Below are 17235 nucleotides of genomic sequence, written 5' to 3' on the forward strand. Positions count from 1 at the left end.
TGATTAAAGTGGTGGGTGGACTCATTTACATTTTGAGCGAAGCCAACTGAATCTAATAATAGATCAAATGCAGTGTTGAGGCTGTCATTCTCAGCATCTATGTGGATGTTAAAATCGCCCACTATAATTATCTTAATAGATAATTGGATACCCATTAAAAAAAATGACTTTGGTAGAAGTTCAAGTCACCGACTGAAATGTGACTCAAGTAAACGCATTAAAGTATCTAGTATTTATTGTACTTAAGTATGAAAGTAATGTACAACTAAATGTACTCAAGTATTGAAAGTAAAAGTACAAGTAAATGTTAATAATCAAAAACGGAGTGATTTTTTTAATATTACAAAGTTTATCTAGGCTTGTAAATGACTAGCAGTATTAGTCAAAATACTGAAAATTGTGCACATCACACAAAAACACTTCAGAAACAAGGTTTCAAAACCTAAACTAGAGTAGGCTACTCACTAGGTGTTTACAAGAAACACATTTATTTCTATATGTATTTCTTTATTTTCATTGTTGGATGGTTTTATCTTTTCTGTTGTGTTTTGTTTCATTAGGTTCTTTTTGTCTCTTTCTCTAAAACTGTATTGTAACATTATTAGTCTATTATTATTGACTATTATTGTCTATTATGTAGACTATTATTGTTGCTATTATTATTAATATACAAATAAAAATAAATTTAAAAAATTACAATTTGACTCTTTTACGACAACGAACGCTGAGCCATTAATTATACAGAAAACAAATCAACACAAATGTGCTGATGCGAACAGCTTAATGCTAACTTTAACATTGAAAATGCCATAGACATGCTAACGCATTAGCATCGGTCCCGTTTTTAAGTTACAAAATACATCTATCAACTGTTTCAGAAGACCATAACAGGTTGGTTTAACATAAAAATATTAAATGTTAGTCACAGACATATGCTCTTCAGGGTTTAGAGGGGAAAAATGAGGAAAAACAAAATAAAACAATCAATCCACGAATCGTAGATCGAAGTACCGCTTCAACCTGCGAATCACTGCTTCGATTGGTTCTACGTTCAAAGCAAAGCCGCGCTGCAGAAAAGTTGATTACAAACCCACTGCAGGTCTGTAATCAATGTAGAGAAATTATCATTTTCCTGACAAACACCCCCCAAGTGCGCAACTGCAAAAAAGCCTATTGGACATGCCTCATGACAAATCGGCCTGACTTTGTTGCAGTCACTAGTAATCAATGGTGTCTCTGCGTGAAAACATGACTTTTTTTGTGTGTGTGTGTTTGTGGTTTTTTTTTTTGTTTTATTTTGTAGAAAATATATCAGAGTAGAAGTATGCAATTAAGGTCAGAAATGTAGTGAAGTAAAAGTGAAAGTAAGATGAATTAAAAAAACTCAAGTAAAGTACAAAGTCTCCCAGAACGTACTTAAGTACAGTAATGAAGTATTTTTACTTCATTGCTATACAACACTGCTCCACTTTGTGCACTCCCCTCCTCACAATCTTGCCAGTGTATAATCTTTGTTCACGAGCCACGCCCCTTATCCTGATTGTTCCTCACATGCACCTCGTTGACACCACCTGTCCCTTGTTTCACACTAAGTAATCCACATCCATTTAAACCCCACAGTCCTTTACTTCCCGACCAGATTGTTGTCTCAGTACACTTTCCAGCGCCCTTTACAGTCCTGTTTTTTTTTTGTCAAGCCGTGTATTGAACTACTGCTTTGTGTTTCCTCGACCACGCCTCTTGCCTCATCCCAGATGTTGGTGTTTGCTCATGCCTCTGACCCCTGCTCATTCATGACTGCGTCTCTGCCTAATCCTGCTTGTAGTTCTGCTGCGCTGACTGACTACATGTGTGCCGAAACCAAGCCTGGAATAAAGACCATTCACACAGTGTCTTTAAATGTTCACAAATTTTTACATTGATATTTACATAATGAGGACGATGTCTCTGGTGTAACCTGAAGCTGCCATACGTCCACAGCTTTGTGGTCCGGTTCATTGATTTGGACGGACTGACATGTATCCTGAATTTCCTCAAATCAATGGATTTCGAGACTCGTGAATCTCAGATCCACACTTCGCTGATTGGCTGCATCAAAGCGCTGATGAATAACTCGCAGAGCAGAGCGCACGTCCTCGGACATGACGAGAGCATCAGCATCATCGCACAAAGCCTCGCCAGTGAAAACATCAAAACTAAGGTACGCCTGCACACCACACCGTCAACTGCTGTGTCGTCTTCAGACAGTTGTCTTTCTCAGGTTAATTTCATTGTTGGACACACACAGAGCTCTCAGTCAGTGTAACATGTCAAAGCTAAAAGCTGAATGTCTGATGAAGGAAACATGAGTTTTGTCTTCCTCAGTGGAACACGTCTGCACAATTATGATGCAACTAAATGAAAAAACTAAAACTTTCTCTTCTTACCTTATTTTCATTTATTTGAGTGAATATAGCAAATATCTCAAAAGTAACAACTAAACACCTTTGGCAGTCCAAAATACTTAGTGACCAATATATCTGCTCTTTGTAGTATCTGCAGTGATCCATCCATCTGTGGACTCTGTCACTGTCTTCGGCTGTTGATGGTCAGTTCTTGGTGCAGCAGTGTCCACAGTCTCCCAAACGCTGTTCAAAGAGGTGCATCGTTTCCCTTCACTGTAAATCTCACCTGGAAGAAGGACCCACACATAGGGTTAGGGTTGTGACATTATTCTTGTAGTCTTCTTTGAGGACTTTACTTACCAAGCAGTGGAGGACTTGGCTGCATGTGACGGAGCATTCTGTCCTGGATAAAAATCACAACCTTCTTGAATGATGCAGACTTTTTCCTGAACCACTGCTTAAAGAAAGTATCTTCTAAAAACCATATGAGAGTTGATTTTAAGTCCATCTTCAACCTGAAAGTGTCCAACTTGCTCATCCTTAATTGCTGCATCCATCCCAGCCCCCCTTCTTACTGGCATCTGGCTGGAAGTGATGCTGTGTGTCCATTAGTGGTCCAGCCGTGGATCCATCAAAAGTCACTCTATTCCTCCACAAAACCTTTGAAGAATCTGTCTTCAGGTAGTTCTTGTCCTAATCTTGACCATTCAGTCTGTGAGTCTTGTTCAATGCATTTGTGTTTCCAAACTAATAAAAAAATAATTAAAAACCCCGTGACTTATCCAGAAAATACAATAGTTTCCCTTTGGTTTGCAGTATGAAGAGGAGGATGAGTGCTTCTCTGTGTGCAGCAGCAGGGTGTGTGTGTGTGTGTGTGTGTGTGTGTGTGTGTGTGTGTGTGTGTGTGTGTGTGTGTGTGTGTGTGTGTGTGTGTGTGTGTGTGTGTATCATGAAGCCAGCTTTTTAAGACATATCTGTATTTTACACAGACAAAGTTTTTGTTGCTCAATGGCACAATCACCTTACACTGCCTCATGGCAGCAGCTGACTGCACCTTCTTTGAAGACAAACATGTCCGCGGGTGTCCAGATGAGTTCACTGCTTTGGTCTGATACTAGCATTGCTCCCATTGTAACATACTGCTCATGGACAAACTGTCTGTGACCCTTTGGTTTTGCTGTCATCTCTCGAGCACTTCATGCAACAACTTGTCTGCAGCACATTTTATGTAGTAGTGTTGTGTCGTGTGTGTGACAGAAACTTTCTGAGGTTGTGATAGTAAAAGGAGAATAAAGACAAACAGGATGGTTTTGGAGTGTAGTGAGGGAGCAACAGTCTGAACCGTGACAGCCTTCAATCACACAACTACGTGTCTCCGTTATCCTGATCACTGTTATCAATGATAACAAATAGCTCAAACATCATTATTCTCTTGATTAAAACGTGCACTACATTACGATAACGTGGATGTCTTTGTTTGTTGTTGTTTGTTTTTTGGTGCGGACCGCTGTGGTTCAGTTCAGAGCATTTTTTTATGTTGGTTTCACCCTTGTCTCTGTCCTCAGGTTGCAGTGTTGGAGATTCTTGGTGCAGTGTGCTTGGTGCCTGGAGGCCACAAGAAAGTCCTAGAAGCCATGCTGTACTACCAGACGTTTGCCTCAGAGAGAACACGCTTTCAGGTCCGTCTTTACCTGTATGTTTTTGATATTATTTTTAGATGAATTATGGGTCAACCTCCTTTTCAGGGAATTCCAATAAGGATGTTCATTTTTGTTTGCATTTGTTGTATGTTGTTCACCTGATTGATGTTTTTAGGTAGTTTGACCAAAGAATACAGTTGTATGCTAAAGTTTGGGCCCCCCTGATAATTTTCATGATTTTCCTTTATAAATCATTCGTTGTCTGGATCAGAAATTTCAGTTAAATATATCATATAGCAAATGAACACACTAAACAAAATTAGGCAGGTGCATCAATTTGGGCACCCTTGTCATTTTATTGATTTGAATACATTTAGCACTAATTATTGGAAGACAAAATTGGTTTGGTAAACTCATTGATCCTTGACCTCCTTACACAGGTGAATCCAAACATGAGAAAGGGTATTTAAGGTGGCCATTTGCAAATCTTTTCCTCTTTGCATCTCTTCTAATGAGTGGCAACATGGGAGCCTCTAAACAACTCTCAAATGACCTGAAAACAAAGATTGTTCAACATCATGGATTAGGGGAAGGATACAAAAAACTATCTCAGAGATTTCAGATGTCAGTTTCCACTGTGAGGAACATAGTGAGGAAATGGAAGACCACAGGCACAGTACTAGTTAAGGCCCGAAGTGGCAGGCCAAGAAAAATCTCAGATAAGGTGAAGCGAAGGATGATGAGAACAGTCAGTCAACCCACAGACCTGCTTCAAAGACCTGCAACATGATCTTGCTGCAGATAGTGTCTCTGTGCATCATTCAACTGTCCAGCGCACTTTGCACAAGGAGATGCTGTATGATGCTGTAATGCAGAGGAAGCCTTTTCTGCATACATGCCACAAACAGAGTCACTTGAGGTATGCTAAATCACATTTGGGCAAGCCAGCTTCATTTTGGAATGAGGCGCTGTGGACTGATGAAACTAAAACTGAGTTATTTTTACATAACAAGGGGCAGAAAAAGAACACAGCATTCCAAAAAAAAAAAAAAAACACTTGCTACCTACAGTAAAATTTGGAGGTGGTTCCATCATGCTGTGTGGCCAGTGCAGGTACTGGGAATCTTGCTAAAGTTGAGAGTTACATGGATTCCAGTCAATATTAACAGATTCTTGAGAACATTGTTCATGAATCAGTGACAAAACAGATGTTGTGCTGGGGCTGGATCTTTCAACAAGACAATGACCCTAAACACTGCTCAAAATCTACTAAGTGGGCTGTCCATGCTTGGAAACCAACAAACCTGAGATGTTTTGTAAAGAAGAATGGTCCAAAATACCTTCAACCAGAATCCTGACTCTCATTGGAAGCTATAGGAAGCATTTAGAGGCTGTTATTTCTGCAAAAGGAGGATCTACTAAATATTGATGTATGTTTTTTCTGTTGGGGTTCCCAAATTTATCCACCTGCCTAATTTTGTTTAAAGAATTATTGCACACTTTCTGTAAATCCTATAAATTTCATTTCACTCTCAAATATCACTGTTTGTCTGCTATATGATATATTTAACTGAAATTGCTGATCCAAACAACCAATGATTTATAAAGGACAATTATGGACATCATCAGGGGTGCCCAGACTTTTACATACAACTGTATGGTCCTCCCTCTGAGTCTTATCTACTTGAGGATTCTTTCTCAAAAACACCTGATGATGTTTTTCCTGACCACTGTCACCTCCATGCTTACTCAGGAGGGTTAGGGGAGACTTATGGTATGATAGAGTTTAAATGGAATCATATGGTTTCATGCTTGTCTGTGCTGGCCTGGGGGCTGGGGAATGTGCCACAAGCCACTGGTCCAGGCTTCAAGTTGGACTACTTTCCTGCACTGGGTGCATCTGTGTGCCAGTTGCTTGGGTGTCCATAGCATAAACAGCATTTCTCCAGATTGAAATTTTACACCAGACGCCTTTCCTGACACAACCCCAGTCATACGTGCTGAAGCACACACAGTTCCAAGTGGTCTTTCAGTCAAGTACTAATCAGAACCGACTCTACTTAACTTCTGAGATCTGATGGCTCAGGAGCACATAGAGCAGGATGCCTGTGACTTTAAAGTCTTAATGCCACAATATCCAGGTTATCCATAATGTCAGCAATTTTCACAGGCATTGGTACGCTTGAAATGACACCTGTCACCAGCCTTTATCCTGAAAAACCACTCAGTCCACCTCCTCTTACCTAACACCTTCTGAAACCCCAATAAATGATTGTCCCAATAAACATCCAGCAGTGACTGCTCACTCTCTCATCTTCAACTGCTTACTCCAGTTAAGGGTCACGGGGGCTGGAGCCTATCCCAGCAGTCATAGAGTGTGAGGGGGGTACATCCTGGACAGGACGGCAGTACACATACAGACAAACAAACGCATTCACACCTACGGACAATTTAAAGTTTACAATCCAGCTAACCTGCGTGTCTTTGGATGTGGGAGGAAGCCAGAGCACCCGGAGGGAACCCACACAAACACGAGGAGAACACGCAAACTCCACACAGAAAGGCCACAGGTAGGAATCAAACCCATGACCTTCTTGCTGTGAGGCAACAGTGCTAACCACTAATCCACCATTCTGCCCCATCCATCCATGCATCCATTTTCTTCCGCTTTATCCGGAGTCGGGTCACGGGGGCAGCAGCTCAAGCAAAGCCGCCCAGACCTCCCGATCCACACACACCTCCCCCAGCTCCTCCGGGGGAACCCCAAGGCGTTCCCAAGCTAGCCGAGAGATGTAGTCCCTCCAGTGTGTCCTGGGTCTTTCCCGGGGCCTCCTCACAATGGGAGGTGCCCGGAACACCTCTCCAGCAAGGCGTCCAGGGGGCATCCGGAAAAGATGCCCGAGCCACCTCAACTGACTCCTTTCGATGTGGGGAGCAGCGGCTTGACTCCGAGCTCCTCCTAAGTGACCGAGCTCCTAGCTCACCCTAGCTCTAAGGGAGCGCCCAGCCACCCTGCGGAGGAAACTCATCTCGGCTGCTTGTGCTCGCGATCTTGTTAACGTCATCCAAATCTCATGACCATAGGTGAGGATCGGAACGTAGATCGATCGGTAAATCGAGAGCTTTGCCCCCCTACTCAGCTCTCTCTTCACCACAACGGTCCGATACAGCGGCCGCATCACTGCAGATGTTGCACCGATCGTCTATCGATCTCACTCTCCATCTGTCCCTCACTCCTGAACAAGACCCCAAGATACTTAAACTCCTCCATCTGAGGCAAGGACACCCCACCAACCTGAAGAGGGCAAGACACCTTTTTCCAGTCGAGAACCATGGCCTTGGATTTGGAGGTGCTGATTTTCATCCCGGACGCTTCACACTCGGCTGCAAACTGCCCCAGTGCACGCTGAAGGTCCTGATTTGAGGAAGCCAGCAGAACCACATCGTCCGTAAACAGCAGAGATGAGATTCTGTGGTTCCCAAACCAGACCCCTTCTACACCCTGGCTGCGCCTAGAAATTCTGTCCATAAAAATAATTAACAGAACCGGTGACAAAGGGCAGCCCTGGCGGAGGCCAACGTGCACTGGAAACAGGTTTGACTTACTACCGGCAATGCGAACCAAGCTCCTGCTGTGGTTGTAGAGGGACCGGATAGTCCTTAGCAAAGGACCCTGGACCCCATACTCCCGGAGCACCCCCCACAGGGTGCTCTGAGGGACACAGTTGAACACCTTCTCCTTATCCACAAAACACATGTGGACTGGTTGGGCAAAGTCCCATGAACCCTTGAGCACCCGATGGAGTGTGTAGAGCTGGTCCAGTGTGCCGTGACCAGGATGAAAACCACACTGCTCCTCCTGAATCCGAGGTTCGACCATCGGTCGAATTCTCCTCTCCAGTACTCTGGAATAGACCTTACCGGGGAGGCTGAGGAGTGTGATCCCCCTATAGTTGGAACACACCCTCCGGTCCCCCTTCTTAAACAGAGGGACCACCACCCTGGTCTGCCAATCCAGAGGCACTGTCCCCGATCGCCATACGATGTTGCAGAGGCATGTCAGCCAAGACAGTCCCACAACATCCAGAGACTTAAGGTACTCAGGACGGACTTCATCCACCCCAGGAGCCACCACCTCGGTGACTTCGGCCTGGGTAATGGATGAGTCCGCCTCTGAGTCCCCAGTCTCTGTTTCCTCTTCGGAAGACGTGATGATGGGATTGAGGAGATCCTCGAAGTATTCCTTCCACTGCCCAACAACATCCCCAGTCAGTGTCAACAGCTCCCCACCCGCACCGTAAACAGTGCTGGTGGAGAGCTGCTTCTGCCTCCCAAGGCGTTGGACGGTTTGCCAGAATCTCTTTGAGGCTGACCGATAGTCCTCCTCCATGGCCTCCCCGAACTCCTCCCAGACCGGAGTTTTTGCATCTGTGACTGCACGGGCTCCGGCACGCTTGGCCTGCCGCTACCTGTCAGCTGCCTCCGGGGTCCCACCTACCAACAAAGATAAGTAGGACTCCTTCTTCAGCTTGAACAAACCATTCTGCCCCAGCAGTGACTAATTCCACCAAAATATCAAGCCTCATATGTCTCCCAAACATTTCCACATTCCAGAGGTCAAATCAATGAGCTCATATCCATGAAAACTGTCACCTGCATTTATCAGTTTCCCCAAAAATATCTATTCTTCCTCTTCATGTCTACTTCATCTCACTTCCAACAAGCTGCTTGTCATTCCTTCTTTTCATGTTCATTTCCACTCGTATGAGCTGGATCAGGCCACTACTTCTTCAGCCATCGATTTTGTTCTAAAGTCCAAATCCCCCCAAAAATCCAAGTCATTCACACACCCTGCATGTTCTGGTGCCACATATTCGATAAACCACAAGACCGCTCTGGGTCCTGGATCACAGCCACATAGGCAGACAACAGGTCCACATAAACTAATAGCCATATGACGATAGCAGAGTATTGTTTTCACTTGTTTGTGTGTGTGTGTGTGTGTGTGTGTGTGTGTGTGTGTGTGTGTGTGTGTGTGTGTGTGTATATACAAGATTTTGAAGTAGTTTGGTCAGAGCTCAAGGTCAAGGAAAGCATGGCCTGAAAAACATTTCTTTGTGTATCTCAACAGCCATGAAGCTTAGATAAATGATCTGATTTAAACTTAGATGAATGATCTGAAAAACATCCTGATCAGCTAAATATTTGTGATTTATTGGTATGATTGACGACAGAGTGGTGTCCTGTCCAGGGTGAACCCCACTTCATGCCCTATTACTCCTAGGATAGGCTCCAGCCCCCCGTGACCCTTAATTGGAGTAAGCGGTTGAAGATGAGTGAGTTGTATGACTGATGTCATGGCAAATTCATAGTTCCAGACAGCTGTACGAATGTTTACTTTGGCATTCATATTGTGGCGTGTTGGGCCAGCAGGCCTCTGTGCATCAGCCCTCAGATGCTTTTCTCCTTTTTTCTGTTTTCTGTGTAGACTCTGGTGACAGACTTGGACAGATCCATGGGCCATTACAGAGATGAAGTGAATCTGAAGACTGCCATCATGTCCTTTATTAATGCTGTTCTCAGCCAGGGAGCAGGAGAGGTGAAGACGTGTAATAATGACAACTTTATTTATACAGCATTTTCAGAACAGAAATCCCACAGTGTTCCCAAAATATCAAAATCCCACAATATCAAACCATTAAAAAATCATTAAAAAATTAAGCATAACTGATTAAAAGTACTTATATGAACAAAATAATAAGAGCAATAATTGTTCAAATAACAAAATAATTTATGATGTTGTAATAGAAAGTTTGAGGTTGACCTTAAAGAATCCAAAAGTGTTTAATTTTCCGGTGTCCCCTGACACCAGCAGAGTAATAATAACAGGAAAAGCTCCATCACCCACTGACCTCTTTTTGGCCTCAGGAACACAAAGTTATCTCAGGCCCTGTAGCACAAAATGGTACATAAGGCTCAATAGGTTGTCCATTTCTTCCATTTTTTAAAAAAAAAAAAACTGTTCTCCTGGATCTCTGACAGAAGTCATCATTTCCACTGCATAAAAATCTGACTACGTTTGAGCCTGAGACTCTGATTTATACAAATTCTTTGTTATTTTTTTCCTTCTTATTCATTGTCTGTGATGGCAATATTAATGCAGACAAATACATCGACATTTCAGAACAACATATGCTGTCTTCCAGATGACATTTTTTCCAGGGACATCCATGCATTTGTCAACAAGACAATGCAAAAAAACATTCTGCTGTTGGACACCTTAATATGTATTTGCTGGAATAATGGGAGAAACTAACACCTGAAACATTTTATCTCTTGGTGTTATTAATGCCAAAATGTTTTTAAGCAAAAGAATGACATCATTGTGAGCAAGTGAGAAATGCTTTTAAAGTCCCAGCTTTTTTGGAAAGTGTTTCAGGCCTTAAATGTAGGAATGGATGAGTATTAACAAATAAAATGAAGCTGACCAAAAACAACCATTCAGGCCCTTTCACATACGAGGTCTGTCCAAAAAGTATCGTACCTTTTTATTTTTTTCAAAAACTATATGGATTTGAATCACGTGTGATTGCATGAGCCAAGCTTGAACCTTCGTGCGCATGCGTGAGTTTTTCCACGCCTGTCGGTTGCGTCATTCGCCTGTGGGCAGGCTTTGAGTGAGCACTGGTCCACCCCTCCCGTCGGATTTCTTTTGTCTGAGAACTTGCTGAGAGACTGCCGCTTTGCTCCATGAAATTTTTTTCAGAAACTGTTAGAGACAGCCAGTTGGAAACCATTCAAAAGATTCAGTTGGATATTGGTGAAGATTCTGTCGGCGTCACATGGATTGTGGACTGTTAAAACCTTTTTAAAGACGGCCCACAGCGGCAGAGGGCGCGCGGTGTGCCGAGCGGCCATCGATAGGCTGGATCAACCAGATCATTTCTAAACTGAACGCTGTGTTGATCCGGGACATCATGTGACTACCACAGAAATGGCAACAGAGCTGGACATAGCACTTTTGCGGCACATTCCACTGTTACAGGAGATTTTGTAATGAAAGACGTGCGGAGGATTTCGCGCGTCGGCACGAAGCAGCTCAGGACGCGCAGCAAAAAAAAAAACACCTCCATGTTGGAAACCATTCAGAAGATTCAGACGGCTTTCGATGGCTTTCAGTCGAGTGAGTATCCGAGAAATTGTGTAACAGCTGGGCATGCCCCAACATGTCCTGTGAGACTTCCAGGACGGAGGTGTTTTTTTTGCTGCGCGTCCTGAGCTGCTTCGTGCCGACGCGCGAAATCCTCCGCACATCTTTCATTACAAAATCTCCTGTAACAGTGGAATGTGCTGCAAAAGTGCTATGTCCAGCTCTCTTGCCATTTCTTTGGTAGTCACATGATGTCAGTGAGGAGGAAGCGTAGCCCTAAACAGAAGCCCCGTGTACACCGTCAACCCGTTCACATCTCTAACCGTTTTTCCCCACTCGACGATACACTCGCCGAGGATCAAACTCTGGTTATTGGCGACTCTGTTTTGAGAAATGTGAAGTTAGCGACACCAGCAACCATTGTCAATTGTCTTCCGGGGGCCAGAGCAAGCGACATTGAAGGAAATTTGAAATTGCTGGCTAAGGCTAAGCGTAAATTTGGTAAGATTGTAATTCACGTCGGCAGTAATGACACTCGGTTACGCCAATCGGAGGTCACTAAAATTAACATTAAATCGGTATGTAACTTTGCAAAAACAATGTCGGACTCTGTTGTCTTCTCTGGGCCCCTCCCCAATCAGACCGGGAGTGACATGTTTAGCCGCATGTTCTCCTTGAATTGCTGGCTGTCTGAGTGGTGTCCAAAAAATGAGGTGGGCTTCATAGATAATTGGCAAAGCTTCTGGGGAAAACCTGGTCTTGTTAGGAGAGACGGCATCCATCCCACTTTAGATGGAGCAGCTCTCATTTCTAGAAATCTGGCCAATTTTCTTGGATCCTCTAAACTGTGACTGTCCAGCGTTGGGACCAGGAGGCAGAGCTGTGGTCTTATACACCTCTCTGCAGCTTCTCTCCCCCTGCCATCCCCTCATTACCCCCTCCCCGTAGAGACGGTGCCTGCTCCCAGACCACCAATAACCAGCAAAAATCTATTAAGCAAAAAATTCAAAAAGAAAAAATAATATAGCACCTTCAACTGCACCACAGACTAAAACAGTTAAATGTGGTCTATTAAACATTAGGTCTCTCTCTTCTAAGTCCCTGTTGGTAAATGATATAATAATTGATCAACGTATAGATTTATTCTGCCTAACAGAAACCTGGTTACAGCAGGATGAATATGTTAGTTTAAATGAGTCAACACCCCCGAGTCACACTAACTGTCAGAATGCTCGTAGTACGGGCCGGGGCGGAGGATTAGCAGCAATCTTCCATTCCAGCTTATTAATTAATCAAAAACCTAGACAGAGCTTTAATTCATTTGAAAGCTTGTCTCTTAGTCTTTTCCATCCAAATTGGAAGTCCCAAAAACCAGTTTTATTGTTATTATCTATCGTCCACCTGGTCGTTACTGTGAGTTTTCTCTGTGAATTTTCAGACCTTCTGTCTGACTTAGTGCTTAGCTCAGATAAGATACTTATAGTGGGCGATTTTAACATCCACACAGATGCTGAGAATGACAGCCTCAACACTGCATTTAATCTATTATTAGACTCTATTGGCTTTGCTCAAAAAGTAAATGAGTCCACCCACCACTTTAATCATATCTTAGATCTTGTTTTGACTTATGGTATAGAAATAGAAGACTTAACAGTATTCCCTGAAAACTCCCTTCTGTCTGATCATTTTTTAATAACATTTACATTTACCCTGATGGACTACCCTGCAGTGGGGAATACGTTTCATTACACTAGAGGTCTTTCAGAAAGCGCTGTAACTAGGTTTAAGGATATGATTCCTTCTTTGTGTTCTCTAATGTCATATACCAACACAGAGCAGAGTAGCTACCTAAACTCTGTAAGGGAGTTAGAGTATCTCATCAATAGTTTTACATCCTCATTGAAGACAACTTTGGATGCTGTAGCTCCTCTGAAAAAGAGAGCTTTAAATCAGAAGTGCCTGACTCCGTGGTATAACTCACAAACTCGTAGCTTAAAGCAGATAACCCGTAAGTTGGAGAGGAAATGGCGTCTCACTAATTTAGAAGATCTTCACTTAGCCTGGAAAAAGAGTTTGTTGCTCTATAAAAAAAAGCCCTCCGTAAAGCTAGGACATCTTTCTACTCATCACTAATTGAAGAAAATAAGAACAAACCCAGGTTTCTTTTCAGCACTGTAGCCAGGCTGACAAAGAGTCAGAGCTCTATTGAGCTGAGTATTCCATTAACTTTAACTAGTAATGACTTCATGACTTTCTTTGCTAACAAAATTTTGACTATTAGAGAAAAAATTACTCATAATCATCCCAAAGATGTATCGTTATCTTTGGCTGCTTTCAGTGATGCCGGTATTTGGTTAGACTCTTTCTCTCCGATTGTTCTGTCTGAGTTATTTTCATTAGTTACTTCATCCAAACCATCAACATGTTTATTAGACCCCATTCCTGCCAGGCTGCTCAAGGAAGTCCTACCATTATTTAATGCTTCAATCTTAAATATGATCAACTTATCTTTGTTAGTTGGCTATGTACCACAGGCTTTTAAGGTGGCAGTAATTAAACCATTACTTAAAAAGCCATCACTTGACCCAGCTATCTTAGCTAATTATAGGCCAATCTCCAACCTTCCTTTTCTCTCAAAGATTCTTGAGAGGGTAGTTGTAAAACAGCTAACTGATCACCTGCAGAGGAATGGTCTATTGAAGAGGTTCCGTCAGGTTTTAGAATTCATCATAGTACAGAAACAGCATTAGTGAAGGTTACAAATGATCTTCTTATGGCTTTCGGACAGTGGACTTATCTCTGTGCTTGTTCTGTTGGACCTCAGTGCTGCTTTTGATACTGTTGACCATAAAATTCTATTACAGAGATTAGAGCATGTCATAGGTATTAAGGGCACTGCGCTGCGGTGGTTTGAATCATATTTGTCTAATAGATTACAGTTTGTTCATGTAAATGGGGAATCTTCTTCACGGACTAAAGTAATTATGGAGTTCCACAAGGTTCTGTGCTAGGACCAATTTTATTCACTTTATACATGCTTCCCTTAGGCAGTATTATTAGACGGTATTGCTTAAATTTTCATTGTTACGCAGATGATACCCAGCTTTATCTATCCATGAAACCAGAGGACACACACCAATTAGCTAAACTACAGGATTGTCTTACAGACATAAAGACATGGATGACCTCTAATTTCCTGCTTTTAAACTCAGATAAAACTGAAGTTATTGTACTTGGCCCCACAAATCTTAGAAGCATGGTCTCTAACCAGATCTTTACTCTGGATGGCATTTCCCTGACCTCTAGTAATACTGTGAGAAATCTTGGAGTCATTTTTGATCAGGATATGTCATTCAAAGCGCATATTAAACAAATATGTAGGACTGCCTTTTTGCATTTACGCAATATCTCTAAAATCAGAAAGGTCTTGTCTCAGAGTGATGCTGAAAAACTAATTCATGCATTTATTTCCTCTAGGCTGGACTATTGTAATTCATTATTATCAGGTTGTCCTAAAAGTTCCCTAAAAAGCCTTCAGTTAGTTCAAAATGCTGCAGCTAGAGTACTGACGGGGACTAGAAGGAGAGAGCATATCTCACCCGTGTTGGCCTCTCTTCATTGGCTTCCTGTTAATTCTAGAATAGAATTTAAAATTCTTCTTCTTACTTATAAGGTTTTGAATAATCAGGTCCCATCTTATCTTAGGGACCTCGTAGTACCATATTACCCCATTAGAGCGCTTCGCTCTCAGACTGCAGGCTTACTTGTAGTTCCTCGGGTTTGTAAGAGTAGAATGGGAGGCAGAGCCTTCAGCTTTCAGGCTCCTCTCCTGTGGAACCAGCTCCCAATTCAGATCAGGGGACAGATACCCTCTCTACTTTTAAGATTAGGCTTAAAACGTTCCTTTTCGCTAAGGCTTATAGTTAGGGCTGGATCAGGTGACCCTGGACTATCCCTTGGTTATGCTGCTTTAGACGTAGACTGTGGGGGGTTCCATGAGCACTGTTCTTTCTCTTTTTGCTCTGTATGCATCACTCCGCATTTAATCATTAGTGATCGATCTCTGCCCCCTTCCACAGCATGTCTTTTTCCTGGTTCTTTCCCTCAGCCCCCAACCAGTCTCAGCAGAAGACTGCCCCTCCCTGAGCCTGGTTCTGCTGGAGGTTTCTTCCTGTTAAAAGGGAGTTTTTCCTTCCCACTGTAGCCAAGTGCTTGCTCACAGGGGGTCGTTTTGACCGTTGGGGTTTTTCATAATTATTGTATGGCCTTGCCTTACAGTGTAAAGCGCCTTGGGGCAACTGTTTGTTGTGATTTGGCGCTATATAAAAAAAAAGTTGATTGATTGAGTTGATTGATGTCCTGGATCAACACAGTGTTCAGTTTAGAAATGATCCAGTCGATCCAGCCTGTCGATGGCCGCTTGGCGCGCCGCACGCCCTCCGCCGCTGTGGGCCGTCTTTAAAAAGGTTTTAACAGTCCATAATCCGCGTGACGGCAACAGAATTTTCACCGATATCCAACTGAATCTTTCGAATGGTTTCCAACTGCCTGTCTCTAACAGTTTCTGAGAAAAATTTCATGGAGTAAAGCGGCAGTCTCTCAGCAAGTTCTCAGACAAAAGAAATCCGACGGGAGGGGTGGACCAGTGCTCACTCAAAGCCTGCCCACAGGCGAATGACGCAACCGACAGGCATAGAAAAACTGACACATGCGCACGAAGGTTCAAGCTTGGCTCATGCAATCACACGTGATTCAAATCCATATAGTTTGGGAAAAATAAAAAGGTACGTTACTTTTTGGACAGACCTCGTATAGCACGAATGAAGCCGAATGGCACACGAAGGAGGATTCGGACGACAGTTCCGCAAATTCGAATTGCACTTGAACACCTCGTACAGCAGTCTCACAGCAGTCCGCACATCCGTGTGGCTAGAGTACATGCACTCTACATTTGTACTGCACTTCGAAAACAATCAAATGGCGGTTGAGTTGCAGCAGTACCAAAATCTGAATAGAGTCACAATATTTGTATGGCAAGTTGTACACAAGTTGAACCATTCATACGGCGAGGGGCTGTACGAAATGTTCGGCCACTTCGAATCCTGGCCAAATATCCCGGCCGAGCCAGCCTTCACACTAGAGACCCAATGAGGGCAAATGGCACCTAAATGGCTGTTCCACCCAGCCAAAGTCAAGGCACACTCCACAGACCCCCAACAGCAGTCTCAGTGCACATTCAACAGTAGGGCCCAGTCGCGCGGCCAGCCTGAATGTAGAGCACAGCCTGCTACTATTGAGGTACAATTGAAGGGGTGAAAGCTGGAACAGCAGTTGGAGTGCAGTGCAATCGCTGTCCAGCACAGCATGCACATCTGAACGGGCTGATATCATGGACCTAATTTTAACAAATACATTGTCATCCCCTCCCATGGGTTTACATAATGTATGTGAGACATTATGATCATCACAGCAGTAACACAATGTGCAGGTGCATGCAGCACGCTGCTGGCCCACAGCAAAGGCCAGCATGGCCAGGCCATCTCAACAGAAATAAAAATAAAACCTCAACTATGAAATGCCTCCAGGTGCGAGTCACAGCATTCCTGCTGTCAGCGCCCAACATCAGCTTATACGTGGTCTGTCCATAAATTAACGGTCCTTTTAATTTTTTTTTTAAAACTATATGGATTTCATTCATATGTTTTTACGTCAGACATGCTTGAACCCTCGTGCGCATGCGTGAGTTTTTCCACGCCTGTCGGTGACGTCATTCGCCTGTGAGCACGCCTTGTGGAAGGAGTGGTCCCGCCCCCTCGTCGGATTTTCATTGTCTGGAAATGGCGGAATGAAAAGGACTTTTTTCCATCAGAATTTTTTCAGAAGCTGTTAGAGACTGGCACCTAGAAACCATTCGAAAAATTTATCTGGCTTTCAGTGAAAATTTTACGGGCTTCACAGAGAATAAGGACTTTAACTACAGGTTTAAGGACCCCTTTAAGGACGGTCGGTGCACCGCGCTGCGAGCTGCGATGATGCGGCACAAACCACTGGATCATTTCTA

At 43.3% G+C, this 17235-nt stretch overlaps 1 protein-coding gene across 2 annotated transcripts in view; it reads left to right on the forward strand.

The window, feature by feature from the left end:
• Positions 1–17235, forward strand: part of daam1a (dishevelled associated activator of morphogenesis 1a) — a 275436-nt gene that overhangs the window by 70351 nt on the left and 187850 nt on the right. For both annotated transcript variants that reach the window (XM_034159463.1, XM_034159462.1), the window contains exons 6-8: positions 1981–2200; positions 3950–4063; positions 9513–9623. In XM_034159463.1, the coding sequence (XP_034015354.1) occupies positions 1981–2200; positions 3950–4063; positions 9513–9623 (445 nt within the window). The remainder of the gene's footprint in view (positions 1–1980; positions 2201–3949; positions 4064–9512; positions 9624–17235) is intronic.

The sequence above is a fragment of the Thalassophryne amazonica genome, chromosome 19 (assembly GCF_902500255.1).
Source record: "Thalassophryne amazonica chromosome 19, fThaAma1.1, whole genome shotgun sequence".
Taxonomy (NCBI): Eukaryota; Metazoa; Chordata; class Actinopteri; order Batrachoidiformes; family Batrachoididae; genus Thalassophryne; species Thalassophryne amazonica.